The following is an 18,165-nucleotide window of genomic DNA, read 5'->3' on the forward strand; positions in this document are numbered from 1 at the left end:
ATTTAGAGAATGAAAGTATTTTTTTGCGGGCATACTTGCTTTAAATTGGTAAACAGTTAAACACAAGCCATATAAAGTTAGTTTCAACGAAGACTAAGCTTTATATGGCGACGGGGAAGCTAAAATCGAACTGTAAGGCGGCTGGCCGTTGCTAAGCAACCTCATTTCACATAAAACACTGACATCAATTAAATAAGTGTTATCTGTTGTAGTGTTAGGTTCGTTAATAATGAATTTCGATTTAGACGATCCCTTAGGAAGCGATGATAGTTTTTTTGAAGAGCCAAAGGCTTTAAGTAAGCTAGCAAGTACAAAACCCGTCGAAAAAAAGTCAATAGAAAATGTATTCAACCTCGCAGATGTAAAAGAAAATGTAGATAGTAACAGAAACGTAGAGACTTCTCAAAAAACTCGAAGTGTCGTTACATTTGACGAGTCCACCATCAAACAAGACGAATTTCCAAAACTAGATACCAAGGTTCGGAAGAAAACTAGCGAAGATTGGTTGGGAGAATCTGACAGTGTACATGACAAAAAAACAAAAAGGACTGACTTTCTGGAAGACTTACTCTATGGGCGTCCTACATCTCCCAAAGAAAAAAAAGTTACATCTGAAGGTACACAGAGAAGCAGCCAATCTAGTACACAGCTTAAATCTTCAGGTCCTGCGCAGGATATTTCTGCCCCTACCGAAGTTTTATCAAACTTTGGTCTGCTATCAAATACTTCTAGAGAAAGAAGAAGGCCGAGAAAAGGTTCTTCAAGCGGCTTGGAGGATGCTTTAGGATTATTTGGAGATGGTTATCACTCGGGAGATTCTCACATCAAGGAAACGAACCCAGTTACTTCGAAAGTTGCTACAGATGTTCAGTTCAAGCCTGTGTACACCACAGAAAAAGGTAAAACAATTCTCTGATAGGCATTTATTATGTTATAACAATAACTGTAACCTTACTAACAAGAACTAAGTTGCCATTACAAAATATTAACGTGTTGCCGCCTACTAGATAAATACAGTTAGATAAAATTTCAACCAAATTTATTGATTCTAAATAATTTTTTTGCTCAGAAATCGCTCATTTTACCTAAAATTATAACAAAAGACCTTTTTTGCTTAGAATGAATCAGGGTACTATTTGAAATGAATTTTTAAATGGTATTTTAGTAATAAGAAAAAAACTTACGTATGAAACAAGTCTTAGGGGTGGCTATTTCTACCCCTTGCAACCGTACAGGAAAATAAAACAATAGTTTGCTGAGTGCCTTCTCGATAGCAGGAAATGTCTACTTAATTCCCATCTCTGTCACTTTTGTGGTATTTCAGAAAAAAAATTAACTACTTTTTGGCACCCTCTTTAAGCGGTTGTTTCTTTACAGGGGATGTTCAAATAAGATTTTTTAATATGAAAGACCCATCTTATTTTTCCACATTTATTCTTTGCGCCCCCATAAAAATTCTTGGTGTGATGATAGCAATAAAAGGATCCGGAGACTTGTATCAACGGAACCAGAGGACAATGTTGGATGGGCTCATTCAGCTTTTTTTTTATTTGCTTAACGGAAAGATATTACAATTTTAAGGTACTCTGCAAAAAATTATAATTTTATATCGCCTACAAGTCATTTATTATTTTTTAAGTAGTGGTTTTTATTTAAAAAATCCATAAGCGTGAACAAACTTACTTCTGGTAAATTAGAAGAATTTGCTTTTACGAAATTTGGTTGCATTTGTTAAATTTAATATGCACAAACGCTAAAACATTCTATAGAATGCAGAAATTCATCTGGAAGTAGCGCCAAGCCGGCTGACATGACTGACATGACTGACATATAGTTTGAAAACCGCTCAACGGATTAAGTTGAAAAATTCACGATCGCCTAAACATGAGCAATACTTTGTGTATACAAAATAAGAACGTTTTTGAAAATTTACTGCCATTATTACCATTTGTGCTGAATGGGAAAATGGTTTTAGACCAATCGCGAAATTAGTTTTTAAGTTAAAAACCAAGTTATGATGATATGAATGACTAAAATTACAAAAGAAATTCGACACATTTACAACCACAAGAATGGAATAATCGCTACCAACATGCCAATAAATTAAAATGTAGTTAATAACTTTAGGACTTGTGCTCGACCTGGATATCGATCAAATTATTATAATCCTTCAAGATAATGATGATTCGGATGGTGAAAGTAACATCTTTCATTCTGATACTAACGACAATGAAAGTTTAGCTTATTATTTTATTCTTATGAATTATATTTACTTACAAGAGAAACTAATACATTACAAATTTTAATCTTCTCTAACCTCTAGGTCTATTTACCTATTTTCAGAATTTTGTATCAATTTGTAATTTTAGATTGTAAATGTATTAACTGTTAGTAAATAAACTGTATTGTCCATAGTCATTACTTTGAAATAGGTATAAATAGGGTAAAATTCAGGTAATTTTGTCAATATATAAAAATATAATGTAAAGCCCTTATTAAATAAATATATTTACCAGACCTAAATAAAATTATTGTCCGGAAGGTACCTGTCCTATTATTAAGGTGAGAGAATAAAAAAGCAAAAAATGTTATGTCAAGAAAAAAGGTGTTGGAAAAAATAAGAGATTGTATATTCTGCGGCATTGTATATTCTGTAGATCTCTAAACAGGCAAAGCTTTGTTTAAAGATAAAACGTTTTTGTGGTATTTAGGAATTTATAACAAATATTGTTTTAATATGTTAAAATATATATTTTTTAAAAGTCCTTGTTGTATTTGGTTAAACATAGAAAAACATTTGTTGATTTTTTTGACAGCTACTTTTTTCACCTATCCTCATGCAACTTTTTTGTAACCTAACCACTTGTAAGCTCGAAAGTCTAATCAGTTCTGTCTTAAAGAAAATAATTTTGAATCTGGATACCAGTATTAGGAAAATTGCTATTGTCACTTCACATATCCAAGCCAATGAAGACTTTCATTGCACAAGCTATGAAATTAAATTCTGAAAAGCTTACTCTGTTCGTTACTGAATTACTTCCACCACCTACTACCATATAAAAAATTAGAGTAGACTAAAAAATAACATTAAAAATAATACACGGCTTTATTTATTGTTTAGGCATTCCTGATTGGCTTGGAGGTTCAGCAACTACTTCAGTTAAATCAGATTCTGGATTTACTAAAAAGTCAGAGGAGTACGTTAAAGACAAAGGTGATGTTACTGAAGGACGAAGTAGTGCGCCAGAAGAACAGGATAAACAAAATGTTACACCGAATATTTCCGAAAAACCAAAAGAATACGACTCATCACTTTCTTTAAAACAACAGCAGATCAGTTTAGATTTGCAAAACACCTATTCGTCCTTACAGCAACAGGAAACGTTTCTGTTAATTTCACTTCAGTTGAAAAAGTACGAGGAAAATTTAGAGTCCATTAAACGCCAACAACGAGAAATATTGGAGAAACAGGAGAAGCGGTACGATTCCATTCTCGATAAATACGCGGTAAGGCAACAGATGATTGAAAATAATATAAGGATGCAACAAGAAAGACTGAATAATCATGTGCAGCTACTGATTTCTCAACCGTTCAATGATGGCAACAAGGAAGATTCGGGTGAGGGTGAAACAATAAAAAACCCATATCTTAACAAAAGTGACATGGAAAATATTATGCGTTCTCTTAGAGAAAAACATAACGAAGAACTTTTTATAATGGAGGAGTCGTACAAGTAAGTATAATCTGAATAATGTGTCAGAAATATATAGGGTATCCCGACTTGAATAGGCCTGGCGACAGAACTCCCCAAAACAAGAAACAAGTTCGCATAAACATGGATCGGTAAATGCTTTTAGATACAGGGTGTTCGCGATTTATCTATTTAGTTTAATTTTAATTCAACCAACAGGAAAAAAATAACAGGGTAAATAAACTACATTAAAATTGTGTACAATGACAACAATTAGATGGATGCTCTTGTCCTGTATATCTAATGATGATAGTGCGAGAATATGGTACAAAAAATAAATTATTAGACCATATTATGAAAATCATTCCATAATTCATTTTGGGAAAACCCTCTAGCTGGGTAAATCACGCCCAATATAAAACTTGCTGGTTTAATTAAAAATCTTTTCTGTGAGCCTTCTCTTACGTTACATGGTAGTTATACAGGGTGGTCCGACTTTTATGCAGGAAACTTCGAGGGCAGATAGATCTCTTTAAAATAATAGGTGTTTCCCTTATAAACATAGGTCTGGAACGGTCTCGTGTTGGAGGTACACGGTGTCGAAGTTGTTAAAAAAAATTGATTTTTTGTTTTTATCTCAGGAATCTATTAACCGCGCGCCATTATTCCATGGCTAGAAATTGGCCTCAATGATTTGGGATCGAGGGGGATTATCCCTCTTTATCCTGCCTCATCTCGTGTAGGCCTGGACAGCCTTCGTAGGTGGGCCCCATCCGTCGTCTACCCCGACCGCAAATGCGGCCGGTGTAGGCGCTTTGTGGGACCTCCTTTTGTCCTGGCTGGGCCCCGCCGGCTAGGGCCCTTTCTTCTGGCGCTCTTCTTGCTTCGCCTATTAACCGATCTCAATAAAATTTGGTTACCTTTAAAGCTCATATGCAAGGCCTACTACCATACATTATCTGTACCAAATTTTATTGAGATCAGTTAATAGATTCCTGAGATATAAACAAAAAATCAATTTTTTTAACAACTTCAACACCCTGTATCTCTAAAACGGGGCCGTTCAGACCTATGTTTATAAAATACCTATCATTTGAAAGAGATCTATCTGCCCTCGAAGTTTCCTGCATAAAACTCGGACCATACCATACCAACACTATTAACTAATTTTCGTAGCACACATATATATTTTTAAGCTATTTACTATTACGTGAAATAAATTTCAAAAAGTCCCCGGTATGCATTTTTCCATTTAAAGTTTCCAGTTTAATTTAAAATACCGCAAAATCGAAAGTATTTACTTTTATGATAAAAAGACATTACTTTAGGTACATTTATAAGCATTTTAAGAAGGAAAGCCTGATATTATTACACCATATATTAAGCAGGTCATGTCCGAGCTATGCTGTAGCCGTATGCCATTCATACAATGTATTTTTTTATATATCTAAAGATAAACAAGTGAACATTTACACAGATAATCGGTTTCATCTGCCACTTACTGAATGAGAAGCAAGATAACTTAAATTTTCATTTATTTCAATTACGGAAATTTAGCATTTCCAGATCCATGTTCAGAATAACGTTTTCTCTTATTTTGAGAAGAAATAAAATATGGTCTATCTAATTCAGGTCACTCTGTATATATTTAGTGTATATATTCCGTGTAGAGTTATGGATAAAAATGTTATAACTTTTTTGCATGTAGGCTTTTACATTCTTTAATAATTTGAGAATTTTATAGTAAAAAGGTGTTCCCTGTATTATTTCGGTAAGTTGCGCTTTTTGGAAGTAAAATTAATTTAAAAATTATAAAAATATCCGTCCTAAATTGTAAACCAGTTGAATCAATGGTGTCATTAAAAACAGTGACTTCGTTTATTTAATTTTTTTTTTTTGTATTTAAAGAATTTGGAGATAAATATATTGTATAAGTTACTGTATAAGGTATTATAGCGTTTTAAGCCTATATAAGTTTCAATATTACCGTAATAGATCTCTACCTGATAGCTACAATTTTGTTATTTAACATTATTTCTAAACTTCAAAATAAGAAAGTTAAAATGCGATAACATGTGCACATAACCAATAACGCGATGCATATGTGTTTATTCATTTACAGAAAGCAAATTTCTCTTATAGAGAAATCCTCTGAGACATTGGAAGAAAGATTAAAAAATGAAGTAAATTATGTTACCAATATGTATGAAGATAAAATTAATAATATCAATAAAAACTATAATGAAGAAATTTCGTACTATAAGCAGAAGATAAGTACAACGGAGGAGCAAAACAGCAAAAATATCGAATTAATAAAAGAACATCATGCTAAAGTTTTAGAGGAACTAAAGGAAGATCATGTAACGCAGATTGAATATTTAAAGCAATTTAATAAAAGGGAAACTGAGCTATTAGCCAGTGGCCAATTTTTTTCACAGAAATTAAATACCAGCATTGAAATGCTTACTGATAACACTAAACTTCTACAAGGAGTTCAAGAGAAAATTAACAATGATTCTGACGCTATATCAGTTGCTAGACAGAGTTCCATCGAATCAAGGGAAAAGGAAATTATTCGTAAGTATAAAATAATATAATCCACGAAAAAAAATAATTTCATAACAATAACATTAAAGTTATGATTCGAATAAAGAAATTTCCAAGGAATGCCTTGGAGGTTAATGTTTCTATACCATTGGGTTTTAAAATTACAAAATAAATTGGCAACCTTAAATTTCCTGTTAAATTTAAAGTTTTTAGTAGATGTATGAAATCCACATTTCCGTTTTATTGCCACGCTATTGCTCAGTAGATATGAGTTTTTTTTTTATCAAAAATTGTTAATAATGACATCCACATAGTTATTTTGAATAAGTTCTGAACCACCTACTTACTACAAATATGATGAATGTGAAATATGTGATGTGATGATTGTGAAATATGTATGTGATATAATGAATGTGAAATATGTATGTGATACGATGACGTATGTGATATGATGAATGTGAAATATGTAATCTGGTGAATGTGAAATATGCGATGACTGTGAAATATGTGATGAACCTAGGAAAAATATGTTAAAACATTTTCCCATTTCTCTATTAACTCTGCCAAACAACATCATGCCCATCTACGAATATGTGCAAGATTGCTAATAAATCTATTGTAATTTAGTTATGCGTAACACCTTGGAAAAGTCTAGAGAAGCCGCTGAAAATGAAAGGTCTCAGCTACTGGCCCTGATTAGGAGCTTAGAAATGAAAATTGCAGAACAAAATGTCAATGCGCAGGAGGATAGATGGGCATTGCAGCAAGCTTCTGCGACATTGGTAGCTAAATCGGCAGCTTTAGAGAGAGAAGTGGAATATAACAGGACTATCAATGAAAGAGAACGAGAACAGTTAAAGGTATGCAAATTAATTTGAGATGATTTCAACTGCTGTTGTGTCGAATGTAACGCTTTAAGATATAAGATTAGACTGGACTAATTTTGAAACTTTTGACAGATCCTTATTAATTCGCATTTCTCACTCGATTTTCGAGAAAAATTGAACATTGGGAAAATCGTATCTCAGTATCTATCTTGATTTGTTTCAGAGATTTACGGCGTTTTTTAATTTTTTTTGCCATTTTTTAAGTTGTCGAGTTTTCATTAGTGATTTTCTTTTGTTTCCATAAAAAGAGGTTATTAAACTGCCCTTAGCGTATATTACATCTGTATGCCTGTATCTCCTCTAGGGAAAATATTTATAGGAACTTGTCATGTTATTTTAACGTCCCCTGTACAAATCTGAGAGATTGCCCACATACTCTGGGACACCCTGTATATCACGAATCTAAATATATCTTCCAATTTTTTAAATCTGAGTAAAAAATCTTTTCCAATAAGGTACCTACATATTTATTATACTTAACCAATATTTATGCAAAAATATTAGGTGTATTTTTTTATGTATTGATAAAAAATGCGTGTCACAATTACCTACTTCGAATAAAAAAAAATCATTATTAAAACCAAATTATTTAGAAGTTTATTTCAAGAACTCTCACTTTAAATTTTTACGCAGGTATTTTTAGGTTTTAAAGGAAGATACCTTTTACCGCTATGTTAAGATCCTGAATCGTGGAATTTTTAACAGTCGTATTTGAAATTAAATTATTTACTTTTGCAGACGGTAATCTTTCATGCTTTTCTAATTTTTCAGACATTAAAAACATCTCTATTAGCGGAACAGGAAAAAATCATTGTACAACTTACAGAAGAAAAATTAAAATTATCGGCAGAAAAGGCGCGAATCGAAACCTCAAATAAATTATCCAACAACTATGAATCTGAAAAGATTAAAGCGGAAGCCGAGATGGCTATTCAAGTGGCTAAGGATATCTCTCAAAAGGTTAGCCAAGAACGGGAGTTCTTATTTCGTCAAAAAAGTGATATTGAAGCTCTAAAGAGAGAATTGAACGACCGTGAAAGGGAGTTGCAAGACAAAGAAATCAATTTAGAATACCTAATTGAGAACACCCAGAGAAAAATTAACGATGATAAGAAAATAATTAACGAAGCGAAAAAATTGGAAACTAAGTATAAAGAGCGCCTACAGGAGTTGCAGAATCAGTGGGCGTCATTAGCTGACAGAGAAAAGAAGTTAGCTGAAGAAAAAGTATTGCTGTCAAAGGAAAGATTAGCTTTATATACGACAATCAAACAAACTAAGAACTGTGCATTGTGTAAAGGAAATGATTTACCAATTCATAATGGTAATTATTACATAGAAGATAATTTGCCAAACTTAAAGGTGGGTATAATGTCTTCAATACTTCTACAGGGGCGGCCAAAAAGTTTGCAACTTATGAGAATATTTTTTAATATTGAAATTAAAAAAAAACGTTATTGGCAATTGTTCCTGAGTCTTTAACAACTAAAAAATTGATTCTAACATGTTAAAAATTACATTTTTTTTGGGCACGTATAACCTATAGAAAAAAGTTAATTCGAAAAATTATTCACAATTCAAAATTAGGAAATATTAAACTTCTTTTCCAATACATTTTCTTACACTTCGAAAAGTTGCGACAGCATGTTATAGGAAATTTATTCCAGTTTTCGAAACTGCCCTTCAATTCTCTATACGACCATTTGTCGCCAAGATATCGATGACTGAAAACAAAAGGATCCTTTTCCATTAAAAGTCCGATATTTCGATGAAAAATGGCCGTATCGAAAATTAAAAAAAAGGAAATTGAAGCTGAGTAAACAAGCCATCTGGTCCATGCAATTGCTTAGTTGGAAAAAATTCCGTGGACTCGGAAAAAAAAAATTGCAAAATTTTTTTGTCGCGCTGTCTGCATAATAACCGTAACTCCTAAAAAATTTCGACCGAATGATCTAAAAACTACAATCTTAGAGCTTCAAAATGCTTTTTTTAATTCCCGTTACGACCATTTCTCACTTAAATACAGTCTGTCAAAAATCACGGAAAAGTTTCGGAAATTCTTTTGACCCTTTAATTTTTTGCATTAGTTTATGTGTAAAATTATGGATATAGAAATATTAAATTTCATTTCATTTTATAGTTAATGAGTTGGTAATGGTGTTTTGTTTATTTAATAATATATTCGTTGCACAAAAGAGCCGTCAATTTAGAGAATTTTATAAATTTTTTACTATAGTTTCTATTGTTTTCTTATTAATGTTTTATACCTCGTCCATCCCTGACAAATTTGTTAGTTTTTGTGGCTTTATAACCTATTTTAGTTAAACTGTTATCTTATCACAATTTATAAATAGGGCTGTCAGAACTGAGCCGCGGGACATAGGCGTACCCATTATTTACTAAAAAGTGACAAATTAAATTGTCTACAATACACCACCATATAAGAATTAATTACGCAACATCCGCACGATAATAAAGCAGCAGTATACTAACGTGGAAAGTATTCGGAGGCAGCACACAGACGAGCCGGCGAAGCAAGAAGAGCGCCAGAAGAAAGGGCCCTAGCCGGCGGGGCCCAGCCAGGACAAAAGGAGGTCCCACAAAGCGCCTACACCGGCCGCATTTGCGGTCGGGGTAGACGACGGATGGGGCCCACCTACGAAGGCTGTCCAGGCCTACACGAGATGAGGCAGGATAAAGAGGGATAATCCCCCTCGATCCCAAATCATTGAGGCCAATTTCTAGCCATAGAATAATGGCGGTTCACGCGTGTCTCGGTTGACCCGCTTTGCACGCCATTGAATTGCGGCTCTCTCTACAGCCTTAGTTATAAATTATTATTATTTATATGTGCAAAAAAGACAATTGTATTATAAGTTAACATATTATTTTCAGATGTCAGATACGAGTGGTATTAGGTTTCGACTGGATGCCATTGAAGATGAAAAAAGCAGCGAGGTTAGCAAAGAAGAAAATTAAAGTTTTCAGTTTTATCATAAGATCCAAATCTGCCAAATATTTCAATGTTTTAATAAATCGACTTATTTATAGAAAGGTCTATTACTTTTACTAATAAAAAAACAATATTTATTTACTTAACTGCTCGATTAAATAATGCACCACAAAATATCTTTATTTTTGTCACAGATAATACAAAAAAGGTGACACTTCTGCATAAAGGTTTGCACTTTTTCTTGAAATATTAAGTTTTAATAAATGAAAAAGGAGTTGCGATAAGCAATACCAAGGGATGTAAAATAATGTCACTTGGTCACTTTGGTTAATTCACTTTCAGTAGAGTTCTGTCCAAGTTCGTTTTTTTTAAACAAGTGAACAAACCAAAATCCGTTCCCCCCTTTCAGATCTAACCTAGCCTAATATCGTGGTTAATAAGTCCCCGCCCGCTAACCTTTTCTGTTTCAGAGACAGCCAGGATCAAGAAATGAAGACAACGACACACACACACATACACACACATACACACCCCCCATACCCTCCTTACCCCTCCCCTCCCGCGCTAGCCTAAGGGCCACCTTAGCAAAGCGCATCCAAGGCTGCATAGCCGCACTGCCCTACCCAACCATACCACACATAAACATGACACTACCCCCGGGGTTTACACAGACGAGTCGGCGAAGCAAGAAGAGCGCCAGAAGAAAGGGCCCTAGCCGGCAGGGCCCAGCCAGGACAAAAGGAGGTCCCACAAAGCGCCTACACCGGCCGCATTTGCGGTCGGGGTAGACGACGGATGGGGCCCACCTACGAAGGCTGTCCAGGCCTACACGAGATGAGGCAGGATAAAGAGGGATAATCCCCCTCGATCCCAAATCATTGAGGCCAATTTCTAGCCATAGAATAATGGCGGTTAATAAGTGAACAAGATAACTGAACAAGACATAACCTACAAATAATAATAATCATAAATCTAAATAATAAAAATAAGCCGTTGATAATGCATATGGGATTCATCCGAAGAAATTCGGACAAATCTTTTAATTCTAAAAACTTTTCTTAATATTTTTACAAATTTTTAAAAACAAGGTCACCGTAATATTTAATTTTTTTTCATTTTTTGATATGTCCTGTACGCTGTTTGCCTTGGAGTCATTCTAATTGAACATGTATCAACTTCTGGCAGCATTCAAAATTTTTATTAGCAAATAAATATACAAAAATTGTCTGGACTTACGCTGTACGTGTATTTACCGGACACCCTGTGTATGGTAGCAGGAAATGTTTCGATACCAATTGAATTATATTGGTATAAGTACCGGGTGTCCCACAAATAGACATAGGCATATATATAGTAGGATAGTATTCGATGCAAAGTAGAGCAAAAAATTGTCGGTCTTTTATCAAAGGAAAATCGTGTTATCATTTTTAGGAGGCGTAAGATGAACTATTTCAAATTTAAAATGAAATCGAATGTAAAATCTGAAATACCGCTGCATACGCACTGTGTTCTGGTAGTAGCTGTAATTGCCCAGGTGCATCGAGTGTACGAAGTGGTCGGTTATACGTTAAATACTAACCTGGCGAGCTTGTTCGTATATCAGAGAGCGCCTCCAAAAAACAAGTAAACAGTGGCGCGTACAGAGGTAAAATGTAGTACATATGTGGAATTTAAAAAACAAATTGGATTTATAATAAATTACATTTAAAATAAACAGTTTATGAGAATAAAGGAATTTTTGTAGGAACAAGGGTGCCAGACGTGATCTGATCCCCCCGTCCCTTCATAATGTATAAAGAAATTATTCAATCTCTAAAACCCTTAAAAGCGTACTGCATTGGATCCCTTGACAGGCAATGATTTATTACTTTGCATCGAATATGATCCTACTATAGGAGTACCCAATCAGCAGCACGTTTTAAGGGAATTCTGAATCGCGGAAGGATGGTACTGTCCCCGTCAGTAAAGAGACGAGCGGGGTATCGCAGTAGCGCGCTAGCCCTATCACCATGGAGAACGTCAAGGGCATCAAAACAGAATAATTTCTATTGATTGTTTTATTTTATTATCAAATAAAAACTTTCTAAATTTCTATTAAAAAAAAAATTAAAACGCTAATTTTGCTCATTTAAAATTTTCAAACCCTCACTCGAAGTCCAAGTTTCTGAATTTTTTTATTTATTAGTGAAAAAAATTACAATCTCGCGAAATTGATTTTATATTTTATTTATAAAAAATCCCCGCTTTTAACCCGAAGTCACAATAGGGTCGTTATCTTAGATTGAATTTGTTATTATTTTTCAGTAGCTTATATATTTACTTTCATTAATTTACTTTTCAGAAAAAATGGATCACAAAGGAACAATATCAAAATAAAATTTAAACATTTTCTGTTCTATATAAACTTATTGTCTCTCTCGCTGTGTCGTCAACTCGTATAGATGCGCAATCGAGATATAAACAAAATACACAGAAAACGATTTGACATCGGTTCATGACAGTTTTGATACTTTATAATTTGAGGTTAATATCACAAAAACCTACTAGATCTATTATTTATTATTATATAGTGAGTGTGGCAGTGATAATTGATAAGTATATTGTAATTTTCCATATTCTCCATGTTAATTAAAATTATAATCAACAAAAACACAACCAGTTACCAACAGAACAAAAAATAGTAAATGGTAAATGTGTAAATGTAAATGACAAGAAAATGTAACTGTTCCAGCTATGTCAGAATAGCCAACTTAACTTGTTGTACCAACTTAAATTTAAAGCGTAATGCGCATGCGACATAGTTGACGTCACAACGCCTTATAGAAAAGGATGGAAAATGTTCATACCTATTTTAAAGTTGTATATCTCGGTTAATATTAGTAAAAGCAAATTTCTGAAAAAAGCTATATTAAGTTTGAAACATACTGAATTCAAATAAATAAAAAAAATATGTGTGAAACGACCCTATTGTATGATTTTCTTTTATTTGTGAAAAAATATTAAATCACAGAATTTTACCAATTTTTTAATAATTAAAAATCCTCGCTGTTAACCTGAAGTCTGGGCTTCTCATTTTTTTATTTATGAAAAAAAAAAAAATCTGGCAGTATTTAATTTTGTATTTATTAAAAATTCCTGCTTTTAGCACAAAGTCTGGACTTCTGATTTTTTTTTATTTGTAAAAAACGAAATAATTTCGCGTATTTTAACCTTATTCTTTTATTGTATATTTCCGCTTTTTATTTGACGTCCGACTTTTGCAATTTCTAAAAATCATTACGATGTATTCTTTAAGCAGAGTAGTCAAAATATAAATCGACAATGTGGCAATCGTCCGAACATTGTACAAACGTCGATGACAACTGCCACAGAAGTCTGTAAAAATTAGAGGTGTGTTTTTAATTAATAAAAAGTATATATAGATATATTAAAAATTTTAATAACAACCGTAGTTACACAAATCGAAATTAATAAAGCATACTCTACAAATTGTGCAATTAAATTCCTATTAAAAAAATAAACAAATAAAGCTACTAAATGAGATATTTTTTATAATAAATTTTACACAACATTTTATACCTGATTTCTAATTGAAAAATAATTTATAACTAGGGCAGATGAATTCACTAGGGCTGAAGTTCTCTTAAAACAAAAAAGTTAGCATTTAAAGCTTTTACATAAATATTTATATATGGATTAGTCAACAATTACAAGAAAAAAAAAACAATAACAAATTACAGAAAAAAAAATTAGAAAGCCTCAATTTCTTTAGAAAAACTATGTTATTCTTATAAATATGAATTTATGTGATAGCTTAAATGACAAAGAAATTTGGTACAATTTAACAAAAACTTATTTGTTCGCATTAAAATATAACATTAAGTTATGAGCATTTTACTTAACAGAAATCAGTTCACATGCATATACCTTAACATAAAATAATATGACTTGACTAATTACAACATGACTTTGAGGTGCTGGATTGTTGCCTTCGATCTACCATGACCCTGTCAATATGATCTCCAGGCTCTCTTCCAGCGGTTTTGTCCAGAATTGCTTCTGCGAGTTCATTAAATGCTCTTTCGATATTTATATTGGCTTTAGCAGAGGTTTCCATAAATCTTATACCATGTTCTCGAGCGATCTGTAAACAAACCGTGTTTAGCAGAACCCAGACTAAAGGGAAAACAAATTTTTCCAGCTAGAAAAGTACAACATCGGATAATAACTCGCGGAAGATACCAAATTTTAATATAAAAAAATTCGGATATTTCCAGGTTTTCCAGGTAGGTAGGAAAGTGTTTCTCTTCAGCCAGATATGTCAGCAATAAGATCTGCTGAAGCCTGAGAGACGCACACTACAAGTGATTTCCCCAGCAAAGTCTTGAATAATTTTTTTTTAAACAATAAAGACTGCAAAAAATGACATTGTTTTGTTTCTTTTATAACATCTTGAAAAATAATGACGGAATCGTCTTACTCTCAATAGGACTTTTGTAGAGAATAAAAAACCTATAAAATGGTTGTTTGTGCGACCCGATTGGTTCATTTTTTACAGAGAAAATCCGGAAAACCCTCTAAAATAGACCTTTTTTCAAAAATTCATAAAATCCGTCAGTGACCGCAAAAAACCTGTGATTTTCGCCCGTTTTTTCACAATTCGCAGAGAATTAAAAAAAAAATACATAAAAATATGTTTTTGGTCGCAAATTACTTGTCGTAAAAAACTGAAATGAGTATAGCTTTTAGTATTTTGAGAATTTTAAAAATCACCCCTATTTAAAGGTTGAAAAAATGCCAAAAATAAAGAATTTGAATATTACCAATTGATATAAAAACTATTAGCATGTGAATTATCTTAATACATTTTTTTTTGGAATTTTACAATTATTTCTGATATTCTCTATTTTTGAGGATGATTAATGAGCACGCTTAAGGGTGGATTTTCTAATTCAACATGCTTATTTCAGTCATGAGAATAAATCTTTCTTTGTATCAAGAATCATTCGATAGAAAAATTCACATGCTAATAGTTTTTATATTTATTGGTAATATTCAATTCATTTTGGGCGTTTTTTCAACCCCTAAATAGGGGTGATTTTTGAAAATTTTCAAAAAACTAAAAGCTATGCTCATTTAAATTTTTTATGATGAGTAATTTGAGACCAAAAACATATTTTTAGATTTCTGCGAATTGTGAAAAAACGGGCGATTTTTGCGGTCACTTTTTGAAGCTGAAAAAACAATCTTGCCGAAAATGACAGATAATAATATGTAGTTTAATTGTGCGCAAGATGGTTTCTGTCTGATACATAGTTTTTGCACAATTGCGTTATAAACAAATTAGGTTTTTTTTTGCACAGCGTGGCGATTTATCAAAAATGGTCCGATTTAAATTCTGAAAACGGCATCTGAAAGTAGACGACAAAATCTCCAATTTGTATATCTCGGATTTTCGTCGGAGTGATGGAAATATGCTAAAAATGCCCTTAAAAGTCGCCCGAAACGATCGAAAGTACGCTAATTTTTGTAAATTCGCCTCCCTCTTTTTCCAAAGTTGAACTTTGAGATCCCTTAGATAGAATTCTTCCTTTTCTTCAAGATTCTTACAGTGCCCTCTTCAAGAGCCTCTTTTAGACTTCCTTCAACTCTTCGTTATACTTCACAGTTCAGGGTTCATAGTTCAAAAGTAATAAAGAATTCCCCGACTTTTCCAGGTTTTCCGACTTAAAAAAAATTCAGGTCACTTGTAGCTAAGTTTTACATACTAATTGGTGTTTATGCATTAAATTTTTTCTTTACTGGACTCCTTATTCTTTTTTATACCCTAACAACACCTCTTATAAAGGTTTCAAAACCACAAATAGTTTTCTCTTTCAAGAACCCAGGGCCGGCTTTCACAAAATTTCCAGTTGCAAACATCAAATTCCCCGACATTCATGAACATATTTAAAATTCCCTGACTATTCCGTTTTTTATGAAGAATAACAAATTCCCTGACTTTTCCTAGTATTCCCGGTTTTCCCGGCCGCTACAAACCCTACAGTTATCATTGAATGCTGAAATGCATCCTGTACTCGTTTTGCTACCATTTCCAGGTATGCCTTGAAAGCTTCAAGTGTGAAATTGATCATAGTTTGCCAAAACACTTATTGAATCAAAAATCATAATAAGAGGATAACAAACTGCAAAACTAATTTTGATAATTTATAGCATATGCCACAACAGCAATATCACACGATATCGGCTCAGGTTAAGAGTGCTGCGTACTTTGAATTTCAAATATATTCTAGCATCCTGTATATTTCTGTTTCATGGAGGTTGTCACTCAGTAATCGATTATTGACACTAGCTTTGAAATTAATATAAACATAGGCATAAAGCTTCCTGGACTTGTTATAAACCCACGAGTAGAACTTTGAAATAGCACTAGTATTTCCAAAAATATAAAATTGCAGGAAATACCTATACAATTAGTTTATGAGAATATTGCTTAACCTTATCTTACTCTGTATCTGTATAATTTAGATAAAATTAATAACAACTTAGTCAAAAAATTGATATTCATTAATAAACTGTTAAATATACTCACCGTTTCTCCCCTTTCTTTACTAACTATTCTCTTGTCAGTCATATCACATTTATTTCCTAAAATCATTTTTTCTACATCTTCATTGGCATGCTAAAATAAACAAGTTCAACATGTACTAGTAAAATACGAACATTCTTATTTTACATATTTGAAGTTATCCACAAATTTCCATCCTTACTTTGTACAGATCTTATTGCAAAAGACAACATAAACACTGTATTCCCTGCCCATTGTGTAACTTCTAAATTAGTTATTTTAAGATATGATCTAATACTTCTTTGCTTTTAAACATATTTAAGTATCAACTTACACATTTATTCTAGTCTATTAAGCTAGTTCGAACAAATTAAAAATTTATTTGATAAGATTTAGACCATTTTTTTAATTTGAATTAGCTACCTTTAAAATGACAAAAAATGTCTTTGCTTTTTGCGAACAGAGTTAAAATATTGTATGTAATATTTACAGGCCTGTTACACTTACAAAATGAAAGAAATTACTTGGTATATATCTTGTTGTAAATTAGTTTCAATAGGATCAGCATAAATTGTGGATTTGTGGATCACTTCACACAACCCGAGAATAAATCATACAATTAACAATTGTGACACTCATTCTGAAAACTCAATCTAAAAGATAGGTACCTCATCTATGTTTCGTAACCATTTCACTATATTTTCAAAACTTTTCTCGTTGGTTATATCATATACAAGCATTATTCCCATTGCGCCTCTGTAGTATGAAGTTGTAATTGTGTGGAATCTTTCTTGTCCAGCGGTGTCCCATATCTGTAGTTTGATTTTTTTACCTCGTAATTCGACAGTCTTTATTTTAAAATCTATACCTAAAAAATTTACAGATTTTTAACGTTTCTATAACTTTAAAAGTAAATAGTCTGCAAATCACATGATAGAATATTAAGTAAATACCAAAAAATATAATTATAAAACAATGTTATCATAATAAAAAGGACATACCTATAGTTGATATAAAAGTTGTTGTAAACGCATCATCTGAAAATCTGAATAAAATACAAGTTTTGCCTACCCCTGAATCACCAATTAACAACAATTTAAATAACAGATCATATGTCTTTTTTGCCATTTTCGTTTATATTTTTGACGCTTAATAATTATTAATCAAAAATAACTTCATATTCATACCAACCCAAAGCCAAGAATAATACTAGGGGGTAGGGTTAACGAAAATTCACTCCGGGTATTTAGCTCAGGTTACCATGTTTATCCTTGTCACTCTTATGGTTTTAGAAAGCGAGAATACTATGTCTAGATCACTACGATTTAATATTGATAGACCCCTACAGGGTTTGTGAATAATAATCTGAAATTCAGCAACGTCATGTTTTGTACAATTTTAAAACGTAACAATTATTGTAATATTTTAATTAATTTTAATATAAGTTTATGTTTGATTCATTTTACTCTTTTTCAATTTACAGTTTTACATTCACATTTTTCGTAAAATTATTATTTA

The 18,165-nt window shown here is 32.4% G+C and overlaps 2 protein-coding genes across 2 annotated transcripts; one reads left to right on the forward strand and one right to left on the reverse strand.

The window, feature by feature from the left end:
* Window positions 1-229: 229 nt before the first annotated feature.
* Window positions 230-10,133, forward strand: LOC108905958 (intracellular protein transport protein USO1-like). Its single transcript, XM_018709044.1, has 6 exons — window positions 230-899; window positions 3,122-3,734; window positions 5,815-6,269; window positions 6,867-7,099; window positions 7,898-8,488; window positions 10,022-10,133. Exons 1-6 carry the CDS (start codon window positions 230-232, stop codon window positions 10,103-10,105), a joined length of 2,646 nt encoding a protein of 881 aa, XP_018564560.1. The 3' UTR covers window positions 10,106-10,133.
* Window positions 10,134-13,498: 3,365 nt separating this feature from the next.
* Window positions 13,499-17,775, reverse strand: LOC108905960 (ras-related protein Rab-10). Its single transcript, XM_018709046.2, has 4 exons — window positions 17,649-17,775; window positions 17,316-17,515; window positions 16,672-16,761; window positions 13,499-14,223 (listed from the first exon to the last, which is right to left on the reverse strand). Exons 1-4 carry the CDS (start codon window positions 17,773-17,775, stop codon window positions 14,032-14,034), a joined length of 609 nt encoding a protein of 202 aa, XP_018564562.1. The 3' UTR covers window positions 13,499-14,031.
* Window positions 17,776-18,165: the final 390 nt, after the last annotated feature.

The sequence above is a fragment of the Anoplophora glabripennis genome, unplaced genomic scaffold, assembly GCF_000390285.2.
Source record: "Anoplophora glabripennis isolate ALB-LARVAE unplaced genomic scaffold, Agla_2.0 scaffold113, whole genome shotgun sequence".
Classification (NCBI taxonomy): domain Eukaryota; kingdom Metazoa; phylum Arthropoda; class Insecta; order Coleoptera; family Cerambycidae; genus Anoplophora; species Anoplophora glabripennis.